Source organism: Carassius auratus, chromosome 19, assembly GCF_003368295.1.
Source record: "Carassius auratus strain Wakin chromosome 19, ASM336829v1, whole genome shotgun sequence".
NCBI classification, from domain to species: domain Eukaryota; kingdom Metazoa; phylum Chordata; class Actinopteri; order Cypriniformes; family Cyprinidae; genus Carassius; species Carassius auratus.
Window position 1 is genome coordinate 26,344,076 of NC_039261.1, and position 17,704 is coordinate 26,361,779.

At 36.5% G+C, this 17,704-nt stretch overlaps 1 protein-coding gene across 3 annotated transcripts in view; it reads right to left on the reverse strand.

Annotated features, from left to right (window-relative positions):
- Positions 1-17,704, reverse strand: part of rprd2a (regulation of nuclear pre-mRNA domain containing 2a) — a 30,326-nt gene that overhangs the window by 1,167 nt on the left and 11,455 nt on the right. Inside the window, exons 2-12 of one of the 3 annotated variants that reach the window (XR_003294540.1) lie at positions 13,106-13,235; positions 12,737-12,870; positions 12,502-12,560; positions 12,248-12,374; positions 11,964-12,139; positions 10,777-11,131; positions 10,018-10,269; positions 9,558-9,749; positions 6,499-8,485; positions 2,798-2,885; positions 430-685 (exon numbers count right to left, since the gene is read on the reverse strand). Coding sequence is in view for 1 of the 3 variants with exons in the window: in XM_026289795.1 (XP_026145580.1) it covers positions 6,810-8,485; positions 9,558-9,749; positions 10,018-10,269; positions 10,777-11,131; positions 11,964-12,139; positions 12,248-12,374; positions 12,502-12,560; positions 12,737-12,870; positions 13,106-13,235 (3,101 nt within the window). In the remaining 2 variants the exon portion in view is untranslated. Of the gene's footprint in view, positions 1-429; positions 686-2,797; positions 2,886-4,503; positions 8,486-9,557; positions 9,750-10,017; positions 10,270-10,776; positions 11,132-11,963; positions 12,140-12,247; positions 12,375-12,501; positions 12,561-12,736; positions 12,871-13,105; positions 13,236-17,704 lie in introns of those variants that run through there. The other 2 variants (XR_003294541.1, XM_026289795.1) reach the window with 2 other exon arrangements.

A 17,704-nucleotide genomic window follows, 5' to 3' on the forward strand; every position in this document is an offset into this window, starting at 1 on the left:
CATACATGACAGAGAACAAAAACATGCAACTATCCATGCAACTACACGCCTTTGAATCAAAAGGGACTAAAATAAGTTCATTCAAATTTTACGAGCTCTCTGGTGTTTGTGCATAGGCGAAATTCGCTCTCGTTTCCTTCCCTCTTTCTCTCTCTTTTGTTAATCCCAAGGGGATGTTTGTTTATTTGCTGTCTTTCCGCCTGGTTGTAGAACATGGTCTGATATTCTACGTGCACAGATAAAGAGAGATGATGGAGAGCGGGTGGCTCGAACGCCAGCCACTGTACATTTAACTAAATCCGTGCATCTGTCACCCTTGAATCGTCTTGGTTTTGTCTCTCTGTGCCCTCTCAGATATCTCTTGTTGACTAGAATACATGCATGAATCAATACAAGTATAATTGCAAATAAAATGTCAATTTCACTCACGTTTTAATGCAGAGGCTGTGAAGAAGACGCACTGTAATGCTGTAGCCTATATTCACGGTGTTGACACTCCGTAGCTTTTGACGTCGGAAGCCGGTGTCCCCCTCCTGTCTATCTCCCGTCCTCCCTCGGGGTGTGGAAACCGTGATGCTTACTCGGATTAAGGGAGCGTCTATATTTTCCTCACAGAGCGTAGCCGCAAAATTGCCATTGGGTGCTGTCACATAGGTACAGCTGTCTCTTTTTATATACTGAAATACTATAGAGGTAAAAAGAAAATCTAGTCATGTTTTTCTCCTAATCGCGCCTTTATTTCTCAATTTAGCATCTGCACAAAATATCTTGCAATATATTTTGCAATTATTTTAGTATTCATAATGCATAGCTCAAATTTGACTCGAATGTGACTCAAAGTCTTGTAATAGCAAATTAATACATAAAAAGGATACAATTTCTTTTATAATTCTTATATCATTTTATTATTCATACAATTACTGCAGATCATCACAGCTAAACTGAACAGAGTACAGTACTATAATTACAGTATGATTCATGTTCTTTTGTTTTAAGAATTGTTGTACAAGGGAAACAAGTTTGCCAAAAATAACATCAATACATATGTATGCAAAAAATGAAATTAAACATAAAGGGGAAAAAAGAAAAAGGAGGATGGAATAATCATATGTAGACTGATGAATAATTAGACTATATGAATAATAATACACATTCCTGCATGAAGAGCCATGATCTATAACAAACATAAAATATGACAAGATTTGTTTTACTGTTGAACACGTTTTACTTAAATGAAACGTACTGTAGATAAATAGGGTTACGGTTCACTTACGCTTTATTTGATTGTTCGTTTTTTAGGTTTGCATGTAACATTTGGACGGTCCCTGATATCAAGGACACTAATCCGCCTTTTGTTCTCGTCGAGCTCTGACCACGGTGCTGAAACTACGATGAGCCAAATCATGTTTTCTCGCAAATTAACGCCCACGTAAACTACGTGATGTCCTCGCTATGTGGTCGAGCAATTTCGCTATCTTTGTGCGCGATCTGACAGGGAATTAATTTTAATTCATTCTCTATTAGGTACTTCCCAATTTAAATCAAATGAACCTTTAGGAGATTATAGATCACATCACAAACCGTGTGCTCGATTTACATCCGCAGAGACATCAAGTTGATTTGTAATTGTTAAACGGTCAGTAACCTATATATTTTTTGGTTGTGTGGCTTTTGGGGTAAACTAAATTAAAGACTAGTGTTGTGTTCATTTACTGGGATTGGCAACCATCTGCCACGAGCCCCTAATTCCACCAATGCGGTTTTTACCCTTGACCCAAATTCATATTTAAAACGTATCTTTCTGATAACCTCACTTAAGGAGAATTATTATACTTTTTTTAATAAAACGATTTAATATGACCCAAAGCACGATGCATTCACGTACACAAGATCACGCACTTAAAATCACAGATGACTCAACTGGTTATACCAGACAGTTGAATTAACCACGACATCTGCTGGTTATTTCAGTATTGCCAATTTGTAAGCATTGAGAGCTTGTCAGTGGTCAAAGTCGGTGTCAATTATGCAGGAGGATCAATGCAATATAATCTCCCAGATGCTCAAAATGCTTTTTGAACAAGAGCCAAGAAATCCAGATGACAAACAAACTACTTTCATCATTTGTGAGTAGCTTTTTTTTATATTTTATACATGTATATTCATATAAAGCGACCCAAGGCCTTCACATCTCAGCTGCATCCACCTCGCTTCAAGTGAATCGACATAAAGGTCATCTACTGATATACCCTGACCATTATGTTGTGCATTCTTTTGAGCAATCACCTGATTTGTCAGTTCTGGATTAGACACTACGCTAGGGCTATTTGGTCATACACTCATCCAATAAACAAAAGAAATTTAAATTTTTCCCTTGTCTTATATGTACGCACAATATTGTCTGCATAATCATTACAAGAACAACAGAAGCCTCAATAAATACCTCTAACAAGAGAGCAAGCGAACCCAGGAGACCTGTGATAATTGCCTATAGCAAAAAAGTACTCTCTTATTAACATCAGTTTGTACCAGCAGAGGGAGGTAGAGCTCTAACGTTAGACTGTGTATTGCATTTGTCCTGAAGGCCTCAAACCACTTGAGGTGAATAAAAGGGACCGTTATATTCTGTCCATTGCATAAGACAATATGGAATAGATTGTGCATTTTACCAGAGAAAACGAACCACTGACAGTGGAGTTCCTTGCTTTGTCATGAACTTAGTCTGATATAATTTACATTTCTTGCAAATATGAATGATAATTAACACATGCTGAGTGTGCTTTGTGCAACTGCTTACCTTGATTTGCAAACGGATGCGATACAAGGGCATTGAAAGTCCCCTCAAGCACTCTGTTGCTGGGCAGAGATAGTCCTCGCCAGAAGATCTGCATACATGGAGGATGGACAGAGGGAGAAAAATAAAACAAACTGTTGATTGGGTTAAAACAACACAAAGTAAAAAGATAAAGCATTAATTGATATGGTTATGTTTATAATATATATATATATATATATATATATATATATATATATACACACACAAAATCTTTGTACCTTATTTGCACTAAAATGGTGCTTTAAATACATATAAAAAATACATATTAGTGTCTACTGCTCCTTCACATTTTGTATTTTTTATAATTGTATATATATATAGAGAGAGAGAGAGAGAGAGAAAACATTTTATTAAAAAAAATATATTAAATGCAAAGAACAACAAAGACATTGGTTACTTGAGCAGTGTTTATTTTAATATTTGATACCGAGGTCATGTCTAGTGTATGAACTGTGTATTCCGAGGGCGGATCATTTGATGGATTACGTCCCACGCAGCACACGCCTCTGTGGAAAGTTTTGCATGACGCGTTAGAAAACGTTCCACTGCTATGAGCCGTGCACGCGCTCTTCGCATGTGGGGGCGTGGCCCTATGTTAAGTAAAATAAGTGGACGAGAGCTGATGAACTTCAGAAGACCACTGGTAAATGTCATATTCGGTGATGGCAGGTATATTACATATTTAGAACTACTTTAATAAAAAAAAAAACATGACTCTAGACTGCTTATATTATCTGTTAATTAAAATGCAATACATAATGTGTTGTAATGACACGGCGTTTAATTATATAATTGCATATAATTAGGTTCAATGGGCTCGATCTTATTTTCCTATTCATTAACTTATTTATTGCATTAACTTATTTATTCATTAACTTATTTATACATTTATGAACGATTGACATAACATCTGACATAACTTTCTAACATATTGGAGGGCTACACCGTCAACTCTCGTTATATTTTAACACATAGCTACGTTAGAAATTCAAAACAACTTTACATATTCATATGAGAGTTGACTGGTTTTGGTTCTGATATGCAATGCTGAGCTCTGACATTTCAGGATTTGTGTACAAATTTGTACATTTCTGCATTTGTGTAACACTATTTAAAATGTAATTTAAAACCATTAAGGAATATGCAATAACTTTATTTACCATTATGGCGTCTATTAGTGTACACATCAAGTCTGTAAAAATGCTCAGTATTACTTTAAAAACGTGATTTAGGTGTTATTAATTATTCCTAGTCCCACAGTATCTCCAGACATGCATAGCTGGAAACTGTTAATGATCTTAAGATCAGATGTTTTACTTATGGTAGTTTCTACATGTAATTTAAAACCCTTCTCTTCATGCACATCTGCCTTTGTCCACGAGTTACAGAGAGATCAACTGTAGGACACCTCTAATGCAGGTGTGTTACTGAAAGATACATCTCAGAAGGGCCAAAGAGAGTATGAAAACACCTGGTGTAAAACTATGAAGATATAGTTCATCCATCATTTACTCACCCTCAAGTCATTCCAAACCTGTATGATCTTCTTTCTTATGTTGTGGGTAACCAAACAGTTGCCGATAGCCATTGACTTCCATAGCACAGAAAAAAAAAAAAAAAAAAACTTTTAAGCCAATTGCTAACAGCATTTGGTTACCCATATTCTTCTAAATATCGTCTTTAATGTTTAACATAAGAAGAAAACTCATATATGTTTGGAACAACATGAGAGTAAATGATGGAAAAATTTTCATTTTTGGGCGAACTATACCTTTAAAGTTGGCTAAACATCAATTGTTTTCTTAACTTGAGAACACTATTTTCTTAGGAAAATGACATTTTCTCTGAAACGAACAGGAAAATGCATGGGCTAGATTGAATGAGGATGTGAAAATTTCATTTTTGCAATTTAATGCTAATTTAATGCTTTTAATCAGTTTAATATTATAAGCAATACATATTTATGACATAAGACAACTTAGTTTATCAAGCAACATTGATTTGTTTTTTAGCTAGCTTTTCTGTATTTCATGTTTTACAGTGAATTAGATATCTAACTGAAGCCTTTGCTTTACTCTTTAAGGATATTGAAACACGAAAGATCTATATACGGAGGAAAAAAACGTTTCAAAATGTCCCGTAATGATTTTCTTTTGTGCTCTTTTGTTTTTTTCCGTTTTATTTTTTGATACCGTTTGAAAATCCTGCCCATTAACTAACAGACATCTAAATGCAACCGATTTGAAGGCTGAAGGATTTCTCTTTTTACTTTACACTATTATAAATGTTGTTAAAGTGAGATGTTACTCTATTCTGATTCAAGGAGTTGACTCCATAAACATCCACCTGTGCCTAATGTAATCAGCCACGGCTGATTCTCGAGAATGAGTGACATGAAATTAAGTGGAACCAAGTTGGACCTTAATTTCTTCATTTTACTTCCTTGTCTTTTATGCTACATTTATTTCAGAGAAAGATGCAACCACACAACTGAAGTGACCAGTCATCTCTTGATAAAGTCCTTATTTGATCTGACAAAAAACTTGCATCTTAATCTAACCATCTAAACCATATAAACTGAAGAGTAAAATTTTGCAAATATTAGCCTAAAGTGAGATGAACATGGGTAATTACGAAGCAAATATTCGTCGCAAACCAGACGTATGTAAGAGAAGTCCAGGATCAATGGAAAGAGAAAACCGAAGTGGAGCTGGAATGGATCGATCAGAACGCACTGTTGTGAAATTTTCACTTGAATTGACTGTATACACTTCTAATAACTCATGCTATGCTTTGTATAGTTTAGTTACACGGTTTTACAGTTTTTATAATACAAATGGCCTATATTTACCCATTCAAACACTTAACTAATTGAGAATTACATTAAATGTGGTTAAAAGCCTCTGGTTTTGGTTTTAGAACATAGTGCAGGACAAATCTCAGTCATAAATAGTCGACATGAGTTCCAGCCATTTAGCTACAATAAAACCTCTGCGTATAATGTTGATCGTATTTTATTGATGAATGAAAGGTGTTCGCGAAACAAAAAACAAATAAAACAATCACTGAAGCAACTTGGATGAAAAGACTCAAAAGACATCATGGTCGAGACTGCACTCCGGCACAGTGGTTTTTTTCCAAACACATCTTTATTTATGTTAGTACAGTAAAAGCCTCAGGGAACTGAGGGAGGCCATGATGATTCTGCCCGACAACTTCGTTTCTTCTGCATCTTCTGCCACTGTTGGCAAAAACGGCTCGTTTCTGTACACCTCAGGACCTTACCTCAAAACTGTAAAGATTACTTTTTCTCTACATTGCTGTTTGTCCATTAAAGACGATAATGAAGTTTAACTACCTGTTAGGTTACATTTAATTACATGTACAAAATAAGATCAAAACTACCAGCTTTGCATAACAATATAGCTTGATCATCAGCAGAACTTAACCTTGAAAGTAAAAAAAAATATTACATGTCAACTTGAGTTAAATGTTGATCCAAAAATCCATTGAGTTCTTTCCCAAACATATGCGTGAGATACATGCACACAAATTCCAACTAAGGGAAAGAACATTACCCTTTCAATTAGATTTTTCATAGAACTAGACACAAAAACTATAGAAATTAAAGAAGAATTAATGAAATGAAATAGAATAACCACCTCTTGTTTTGTCTGCCTTCAGATTCCATCTCTTTCCCCAAGCATTCCTTGCCAGATATTCTTTCCATTTCTCTGCTCCAGTGCTCCTTGACTTCATCTTGTTGTGGAAGAACAGATCTTGCTCAAGAGTTTTTGGCAATCTGATTCCATGCCCGTTTACTTAAATAAATTTGCACTTCTCTATTGTGATCTTGCAAAGGTGTTCAACACCATCCTCTTCGTGTCATTGTACACAGCAATCTTTGTCTTGCTGATAACCCAACTGCACCTGCACCTCCTCACTGTGACATGCACTTAACACCTGAGCAACTTTAGTAATGCGGAGGCAAGAAGGGTCTTTTAGGGGGATAAAAGGGGCCCCTGAATCTGGGAGGTCCACCAAACGGTGGGCCAGGTCGCTTGCCCCTTGGAAAGGGCGGCTCATGACGGACCGGTGGTGGCCTACGAAGGGGCCTAGGAGCTGGATAGTGCCCAGGGTGAGGTGGACGAACATGGTGTGGTGGTGGGTGCCTGTGCTCCAAGTGAGGAGGAACCCTGTGCTCTGGGTAGTGAGGTGGGATTTCTTCAGGATAATGCCCTTGTGCATGAGGTGAAATCGGATGCATGTCGTAATGTGGGGGAGAAGGGCTACGTGGTGGTTGTTCGTAGTATGGGTCAAAGTATTGATCTTCAGGTAAAGGTCGAGGAGGACTTGAGGCTTCATGGTAACCCCTTACTGAAGGAGGAGACCCAATGTGGTGATGGGGTACACTTGGAGGGTGCTGCAGAGGTATTCTTGGTGGATGTCGGTGGTTGTAGTCCACTTGACCATTCGGTGGGATTTTAGGAGCAAGGTGCGGTGCATGAGCAGAGTGAGAGGTCCCATCCCCGTGTGGATGGAAAGGATTCGTGTTTGGAACCTCATGAGACAAGTTTTCATAATCAGAGTTTGCTGGGGCATATGATCCATCAACACCACCTCTTTCTGCTTCCCCGAAAGGTTCCTGCAAATCTCTGGTGGGATGGGGACCGCTTGCTCTCGAAGATGCTGGATGCATGAAGTCTTGTGGTGGTGGAGGAGGAAGATTTGGGATTGGTGGCAGAGGTGTTGTGAAGAAGTTAGGTGCAGAAAGATCCTGTCTTGGTTCTTTGGCAAGGTACGGCTCGGCACCGAATGCATCAGAGCTGGCCAATACTTGCTTCTCATGATCATCTCGATATGCATAGCTACCTTCAACCATTTTAGAATTTGGTCCCACATCACGAATTAAGGGGTTTTGTCTCAGGTTTTGAAACATCACATCGGATCTGTCTTTGGCTTCTACACTGTCTCTTAAAGGTTGCTGGTTGCTGGAAGAGGAACGCATTGCTTCAATGCGTTGATGCCGCATAACTTCTGCCTCAGCAAGAGAGGGAACAGATTCTTTTTTTGGTGCAATCTTCTGGTGCATGTCCATATGAGCTTGTGGATCCACCTGAGCATTTTGTTCCTGCCAAGATGGAAGTGGACGCATTGACTTAGCATCCAAAGCTGTAGAAATAGACACTGTTTGCCTCTGCTGATACGGGAACAGCTCCGATTGAGGAACATCCATAATTTCATCTTGCGTTGGGGTAGAACCACCTTCATCCCTTACAGGGGTTCCACCCAGGTTTTCTGCACTCGCTGATGGGCTATCAACAGCTCCTTTAGTCCATGTCAGAACAGATGGAAAGCCCAAATTAAAGCCTTTCAGTCCTGGGGGTCCTTGGAGGAAGTCATCAATCTTGGAGTCCAAGGTAAAGTTGAGAGAAGACATATTCTCATTCGCCATATTGGACTGCATAGGCGTAGGAGCCACACATCCTTGAGAGGTGGGATCCCTAGCCAGTGGGAGACTAGATGGAGTAGATAAGACTTTAGGAGATGAATGAGTCTCTGCTGTAATAGGCGTGGTTAAGAATTGCTTTTCAGAATTTGAAGTTGTGGTGGTCTTTGCAGCCGGGTTGTTTAGCAAAGAGGACAGACCTGTGGGGGAAAAAAATTATAGAAAGAGAAAAATAGGGGTAGGAACGCTTGGTTTAGCAGATTTATTTAAATACACAACAAATGTTCTGAAGAACTCAAGGGCCAGACTACTAATAGCTTGTACCAGCACAAACCCTCTTTTGGCATTAAAAACTTCTGCCAGAATTTGCTAAAGGAATTACTGATGAAAAGGCATGACTGACTTTATTACGATAGCAGTTGGAGGAAAATATTTAAATTAATTGACCAATGTGTCTTACTATGGTTTGCATTATTCAGTTTACTGGTATTTGTACCATTATTTAACAGCCAAAAAAGTAGAATACCCATACCCGATTATCATCAGCTTTGCTTGTTTGCAACCTACACTAATTTATAATGCCCTTGGTGAATTTCATTGCTGCTTTTATGGGACTGCATTATCACACTAATTTTCCCTGTTTAATAAATTAGGACTTTTCTAATATTATCTGCTGTTGCTTCCAAACTAAGCAAAATATGTATAATGTTTTAGGTCAACATGAAATTGCATTATCAACTTGCGTATTGTGATGCATTTTCGAGTGAAACATTATATTTAACAAGTAGGGTGGATTGCATCCATTAGGAATTGTGGGCAAGAGGAACAGAGTGAGGCCACACCTGAATACGAGTTCACATTTGACTGTGGAGGACTATTTTGCTCCTAAATCAATGCCTGCCTGGCACCAACTTTTGAGCTTTAAAAAACCTACATTACCCAAAACAAAAGCTTCAAACATCATTTGTTTATTTGTCATTTAAATCTTATTAAACTTTTTAGCTTCTGGTTAATATTAATGATCTAGGTGACATTGTCTGAGAAGGAAGCTGTTTCAAAGGTGTAGCAAGTTATTAGATTTTGATGATGGATTACGTCAAATGTTTTCTTATAAATAACATACACTGATGAAATCACCCACAGTGAGACTGCAAATGTATTAAAACAAAAATAGGGTTAATTTAGATTTCATGTTGACTTAAAACAACTTGAACTACTGTGTTCACAAATTTCATATCCCAACTCAAATCATTTTTCTTTTCCATTTCTCACCCTGAAAACCCCCTTGGGTTTGTGTTTTGGATAGAGCACTGAGCAGTGTGTTGGTGTTGATGTCCACCCTAGAAAGGATGCTGGCCAGTGGGTTGGCTGGAGGGGCAGTAGTGGGAGTGGGAGTCTTTTGAGTTGAGTTTGGAGTTGAAGGTACACTTGGGGAAGACCGAGATACAGGACTAACTCCTACAGCTGCAAAGGCGAAAGCAATGTTTCAATGCATGATGTAATGTGCAAATACAATTTCTATAACATTTCACTTTTCATACTATTGAGCAGTTCTCCAAATACAATTTCCAAAATCATTTCACTTTAAATTTTTTCTACTTTTTAAATCAACAAATAGTGAAGCAGACAAACATGCATCTCTCAGATAAGCACCAAAGCTTACCACTAGGCCAAGGCTTTGACCAGTAACCTGTGCATGGCATGCTGTACAAATCAAATTTCAGCATCTCACCTGAGTTCTTCATAACATTTGTGATTGTGCTGAGGATGGAGCTGATCTTGCCTAGGTCAACACCAGCAAGGTTCACTGACAGTGATGGTGGGGTTGGTGTGGTGGTGGTTGTGGTTTCTGCTGAGGGAACAGTCACTGCTGGGGTTGCAACCTGCTTTGTTTGTGTGCCTTCATTTGTTGGTAAGGATTCTATGACATTTGGAGTGACAGTGGACTGTTTGGACACAACAGCAGAGGCCACATGTTCCTCAACTGTAAAGAGAAAACAAAATGATAGAAATAATAAAAAGAGAAAACTGTGCACCCCAACAGCTTAAAGGGCTGCAAAGCTGACCTAATATGTAATTCCCCCAGAACTGCTCCCGTTTTACAACAGTGAGTGCAAGCCGAGTGATTACAACATTTTGAATATGGATATTTTTCTTACGAAAACGCATCGATTCACTACAGGAGGTCTTTGTTCACCCCCCAGAGCCATATGAGACACTTTTTTTTTTTTTTTTTTTTTTTTTTTTTAAATGGAAGGGCGCTTTTTATTTCACGTCTTTTGGACTGAAGCAATGCAACAACCTCTGAGTGGCATTAAACAGCTTGAAAGATCGAAGACAATTTTTTGTCTGTATATACACCTAGAATGCCTCGGGGGTACATAATAAGAAGCCTTATATTCATTTTTGGGGGAACTTACCCATTTACAATAGTTTCTATACAATGAGAAACATACAAATATCAAAGAACTTAGTAAAGGTCACATGGTACCTATGATGGTAGGTGTTTCCGTCTCCTCTACATCCGAGAGGTCCATGTCCTCTACGTCACGATTGTCTTTGTCTCCCAAAGGGGCACTTGGTGGTGAGGAACCCCCGACAGATGAGAGAGGGCTGGGAGCATCAGCCAAAGCAATGAGGTCCTCTTCCATTGCCTGCCCGTCCAGCTCTGGGTCTGGGGAACCAATCCTTTCCAGAGCATGGAAGGGTGACTCAGAGCCCGTGGGTGAGGGAGCATCTTCAATCGGGGAGGGAATGGGGGAGTCATCTGGATCAGGCAACATATTCTTCAGTGCATCGAGTTTGCGCTTAAGGTGCGACACCCGGTTTGCAAAGGTCTCGTAGGCCTGGAGAGGCAGGATTTAGAGAGTTCCACTATTAGTTTCAAAAACGACATCTATCAAATTGTACATTCACAAAATTGGCAGATTAACAAATGCTTTGTTTTTGGGGTTGAACCATAAAAACATACATTACAGTTCAAAAGTTTGCAGTCAGTAAGATTTTGTAATATTATTTTATTTATTTATTCATTTATGTTTAACGTATATTTACATATGGTCTATTATCTTTTTTTTTTTTTAAACCTTACAAAACCAACGAAAAGTCTAATAGTTTTATGAAACGGACAAATATGTCGGTCACAGATAGACTAAATAAAACAAGGACATGTTGCCACACAATGGTCTGGATGTCTTTATTTTTGTACAAATTCGATTGTGGCACAATGCAGCTGAAACCACTAAAAGCATTAAATGAGCACTTGGTCATTACTTCTGAAAGGGCTATTTGCTGCTTTCAAATATAAAATAAAATTTTTATATGTGCATCGAAATAATGAATCTGCTGGAAGGCCTGAGGCTGCTGTGAGTGAGGAAAGATTAAGAGCTCTTGTTGAAGCAAACGGAAATAATTCGATTTCATAAAGTGCTTTTTGGAAATATAAATAAAACAGCATTTTACTACTTTTATACTCTGCCATTTCATTTGAAATTACCTGATGGTTCTTTACATTCATTTTAGTCACCCAATGTTGAGAATTCATGAATTTAATAACATGTCTGCATCAAATACTGTAAATCACACTATAAATTTGTACATGATTATAGCAAATGTATGTTTATAATATAATTTCAAATTACACCCAAAAATATCATCACATTAAACTGCAATACTTACTTTAGCCACAATCTTGACCTCTTTATATTGCATCTCATAAAATATATCTGCATTCTCCAGAGCTTCTATCAATGGAGGACCTTTTTTGACCTCTCCATCCAGAAAGGAAACAAACTCCTGAAGCTTTGTACTCCCATCTTCAAAGTCTTTAGAAAACCTTTTACCCCCTGCCTTGTCTAAAGCACAAGATGCAGAAAGAACGAACACACAAAAATTAGAAAAATATTGATTTATTAATGAATGCATTATCAGTTTGGAATCATAAAAGGTCTCCGTTTACTGACCTTTCAGTTTCTTCAGAGCTTCTGTGCTGCACACATCCACTCTCATTGCAGCTAACTGTTTCTCTTTGAGCTCAATGTCGTCCATGGACTTCCTGTACTTGGACAGATGCTCAATAAATGCTGAGGGCTGACAGGCAAAAAAAAAAAAGAAGTGGGTAAGTAGTTGTATAAATGTAAAGTATAGCCATTTTAAATTCCCCAAACCAAGGGGTCCAAAGAGCCATTCAATTCCAGTGTGAATAATGATTATTTACCACAAACTCAGCAACAATCTTGGATTTCAGGGCAGATTTGGAGTTGACTGGAGCCGAAACTAAAATTAAGGAATATTTTAAAAGAAAAGTCATTACTTTATTGTAAGTATTTCTAAAATATGTTCAAATGTTTATACAATAAGACTTTTAATGTTAAACTTAACATACTGACAAGCCTATAAAATACTCTTAAGAGCAACATTAAGATGATACATCCTCAGTTATGCATTCAGACCTTTCACTGGCTCTTCTTTCTGAACCAAACTGTTCCTCAGCTGACTGATGAACTCCTCGGAATAGACACTTCTCTCTTCCCAAATGGACAGTATCCTCACCACTGCCTTGTTCACCTTAGAATCCTTTGTGGCACTACAGGAAATCACATTTACAAAGATTACGCTTGATATGTCTGTCAATTATTCAAGAATTAAACTAAATTGTCAAAATCCAAAAATGTCCCAAAAATAAAACTTATGTAATAATTATATTAAAAAAAGGGATTTAGTATTTTACATAAATGAGACTGTTGTGGTCTACAGGCAGAGAAGATATTTCCTTATATTGAGAACAACCTGGTTAGGTTGGCTGATGAAAGCAGACTCACCTGATGAGCTTCATAGCTTCTGGCAGCACATCAGTAAAGGTGGTGCGGTAGACTATGGCATTTTTCCTTTTACAGTTCTGAATGACATCGTTCGCCAGGTAGAAGAGATTAAGCCTATGTGGCGCATCCGCTGGGAAAAGAATATGGAAAAAATTTAGAACTTCATCATAAAACAATCCTTTTAATTGGCGTACTTACAATGGAATGACTGTTGTCTAATATTAGAAAAAAATGGGCAAGCCATAATCAATTGTTAAAATTCATGCAAACTTAACATTGAACAATTTATGAGGAATGTCACAAACTACAGCAATCTCTTTCAATTCCATCGCGTATCTACTTTCAAATAAATCATGTATCTACTTTCAAGACAACAACAAGATATTTCTTCAACTACAGGTACTTTTATGGCCTGTGGGTATTTGTATGTTATAAACTCTATTATATTATTAAGACAAAAGGGCAATTCACACCAATAGTAATAACAGTAAAGATAACTAAATGGTTAAGCTCTTTAAATGGTTGAGCCCTTTAAAACAGAATGAAGTCTGATTGGCTGTCAATGTTTTGACAAAAAAAAACATTTTATAACAAAAGTGTTTCTCTGTTTAGCTATTGAAATAGCTGTGATGCAATTTTTTTACATTCAAAAGCATTTTTAAAACTTTATTATCAATATCATTATAGTATTCATCATTGGTGTGAACAGCACTCAACTCAAACTTTTTTCTTCATATAAAATTCACACTGAATCTGTTGTGGAAAGGTTTTACTATGCCAATCCATAGTTAAAATCACTTTTATGTAAATTTCTGTTTGCAACCTTGTCTCAGACCCAGACTATATTATGAAATCTACGATTCTATAAAAATAACTGAAAATGAATAAATTAATTTCAATATTAACTGTGACGTTTACTTTTTACACAAGTTAAGCTGTAATATTATTTGAAATAAATTTACAATATCACTATAGTTTCTACCCCAACAAATCAATAGGCTATATGTAGGAATGTGACTATCAAATATTTATGTTGCTTTTATCATGGTATATGGCGTTATTACGATATTGAAATTTATTTGCAAAAAAGTGTTGTCATAATACGTATAATAGGTTTAATAACTTTTTTCTCATAACAAAAAGAACTGAACATTTAAATACAATAAAACAACACAAAACAAATGTATAGAGTAAAATATTTCACACAGATTAAAGTGCAAATTAATTAAAAAGAATAGGTAACACTTTACAATACGATCTCATTGGTTAATCTTAATGCATTAACATTATCTATGAAAATGTATCTGTGCTACTTGGCCTCCAAATCACACACTGGCGAGTAAAATCTGCTAATTTATTAGACATCGGCTAATATTAGACATCATTTGGTCACGTAGAGTGAAGATTTAGTCGCTTATGTGAGTGATTTGCTTGCAATATAGAGGGTTGTTATATAAAAAGAACATCACATTATAAGTCTTCTACATCCACAAGACTAACTTCTTCAGGCACGCCATCAGTTAATGTTACACTGTGTATGTGCATCAGCAGTACTTCATCTGATAAATCATGAATGTAAATCTTAAGTGTTAAGTGTTTATAGTGGTTAGTAGATGTTGGGAATCGAAAATTGACTCCAGAATCAGATACTTGTTGTCAAATAAAAATTTTGATTCCCTTGATGCCCTTTTTTTCTTTTTTTCTGATCTTCCAGGACCTTACTTACTATCTAGGTGCTACGTTTGGCTACATTTGTATAACTAGTGTAATATCTGTGATAGCTAGATATGTTGCAAGAGAGGTGTCACCATCAAAATGACAAAGCACTTTAATTTAATAGATTGTTAAAAGATTGTGAACACGATTTAAACACCAACGTGATTTTATTCCTTAATTGCGATTTGTAATCAACAACCTAATTTCACATTATTTGTCCCTCAGAGGTCAGAAAATATGGAAATCCATTTGTTATTTATATGAAGAAAAAAAAATCACATCCCTGATCATTGTGATTTCTGAATTTTAATCTCTTTAAAATCTGAAAATTACAACAATCGTCTCCAAAGATCAAGGACAATGTGATTCCTCCAAATATGATCACTTCAAGAGTCTAAAGATTATTTTATAAGACATTTATACCTAACTGCTGTATTACAAATGCAAAACATGCTTTGAGAGAGTGAAATACACATACCTCAGTCTAAGGACATGAACTTTTTCATGATCTGACAGCAGATTGCCATTTCTGAACATCTTTCTTATCTTGTGTTCACTTGTTACATAAGCCCTGCAGAATGCTGACCACACTAGACAAAATCCTGACCAATAAAATGCCACAGGAATGAGTACTAAAACCCAGAAACAACGTAGCATTTTTTTAAACATCTGGTTCCATCATCCCAAAGTGTTTATTTTGAATGAATTTTTGGTTAACACCTTTGCAGTCACCCCCTCCCATTTTCGGCATGGAGACAAATGACATCTAACACAAGCTTCACTCTGGATCCAGAACACCTGAGAAGACATGATGCCAACCCCTCAGAGGACCTCAGATGACGCTAACCCTGAATCATATACAGAACTAACAAATATTGCTACAAGTGTGACTGCATCATATAATAATTGCTGTAAATAATGTTCATCGTCGACTATGTCTTTTCTGAAAATTCCTGTAATATGCACATAAACTGACAGTCACCACTTATAAGCGACTACTAAATATTGTAGAAACTTAATTTTCTGTAAAGTTGGTTTGTAATGATTTGTATCGTAAAAAGCACTATACAAATAAACTTGAATTGAACTGAGCAAGCACCAACAGCGAGAGACTGTTTAGCACTACATCGCATGTATTTGATGAGAAGAGAAAGGGGTGGTTGTTGCTGGTTACTCTATGATGACTAAAATCGCGAAATGCCCTTAAACAATTAAATATACTGCAGAACATTGTGTTTTCTAATACATAAACAAATTGCATGCATTCAAACAGAGCTGCATGAGCTTGTGGCGCCAGGATTCAAAGTCCAAAGCGCAAAGAAAATCTGCACTGAAGTAATGTTATTCGTTAGTTGCTTAGTAACATTTTTATTAATTTTTACAAGGCATGTGACAATGCTATACATGCAACAAACATCTTTGCAAATTCATAATGAGAATCATTTATAAATCTGCTGAAGCACTGAGGTCTTCCTGTGGGTTTCTATCAAAATAAAAGCTGAGAAAAAGCAAGAAATCAATCAATATTATTTTACTGTTGTTCTGTAAAATAAAATATAAAATCACAATAATAAGGATAATATAATTACAACAGCTCTATTTACACTTTTTTTTAAGCATTCACAGTGTTCAGACAGTGTAATATTTTCTAATGTTTTAAAAGTCTCTTTTGCTCAGCAAGGCTGCATTTATTTGTGCAGTAAAAATGCATGCCTGATTCAATAAAGTGATGTGACATTCAGCCAAGTATGGTGACCCATACTGCATTTAACCCATCCGAAGTGCACACACACAGAGCAGTGAACACACACACACACACTGTGAACACACACCCGGAGCAGTGGGCAGCCATTTTTATGCTGTGGCGCCAGGGAGCAGTTGGGGGTTCAGTGCCTTGCTCAAAGGTACCTAAGTCATGCAATTCCCCCACCTAAAATTCCTGCCAGCCCGAGACTCGAACTCACAACCCTTCGATTGGGAGTCCGACTCTCTAACCATTAGGCCACGACTTCCCTTTCTCTCTCCCACTTCACTTCAAGCCAGTTCTGATCTGTCCTGTCATGATAAATGCAAAAAATGGCACACATAAATCTTAAAAAAAAAAAAGTTGTTAGTTCCTAAACAATTAGTTTCTAAATTAGGAAATAAACAATAACAAATGAAAAATCATTTTTGTCCTTCAAAACAGAAAACCTCCATTAGAGATGCCATTGTAATTAAATGTAATTTCTTACATTTTACTGTTATGGTCTTTATGCAGGCATTTCCATTTAGCAAAACAGCAAAAGATAAAATGCCACTGATATTGTTAAAGTTCAAATAGAGAACTTTTGATCAAAATTATATATATATATTTTTTTTTTTTTTTTTTTTTTTTTTTTTTTTTAAGTAACCCATATACCTGAAACTTCAAATCCTATATGTAAGACAAGCAATGAAATTGCTAGTTTGTACAAAAAGTTTAACTTCAATGGAATTGATTCAACTAAATTCCATTTATGAAATATTTCAAGTTTAAAGAATATAACAGTAAAATGTTCTAAAAAGTATTTCAACAGCAAATAACAGCACAATCGCATGTGACTTAGCATGCTGGCCATGTGAAAGTGATTTGAAATTACAACAAGTTTATTCCAGTAAAGTTTACTAATGTTTTTATTTCAAATTTTGTTTCAAATTGTACAGCACATTGGTCAACTACCTGTTGTTTTTAATTGTGCTTTATAAATAAATTACCTTACCTTTTTACCCATAAAAGTGCTTATAAAACAGTTTAACTACTGTTAAAAAGTTGCTATTGTTGACCCACCATAATTGACAAGTTGCAAAGCAAAAAGACTGCAATATTTGCATTGTAATAACTACTTTATCGATTTGTTATTA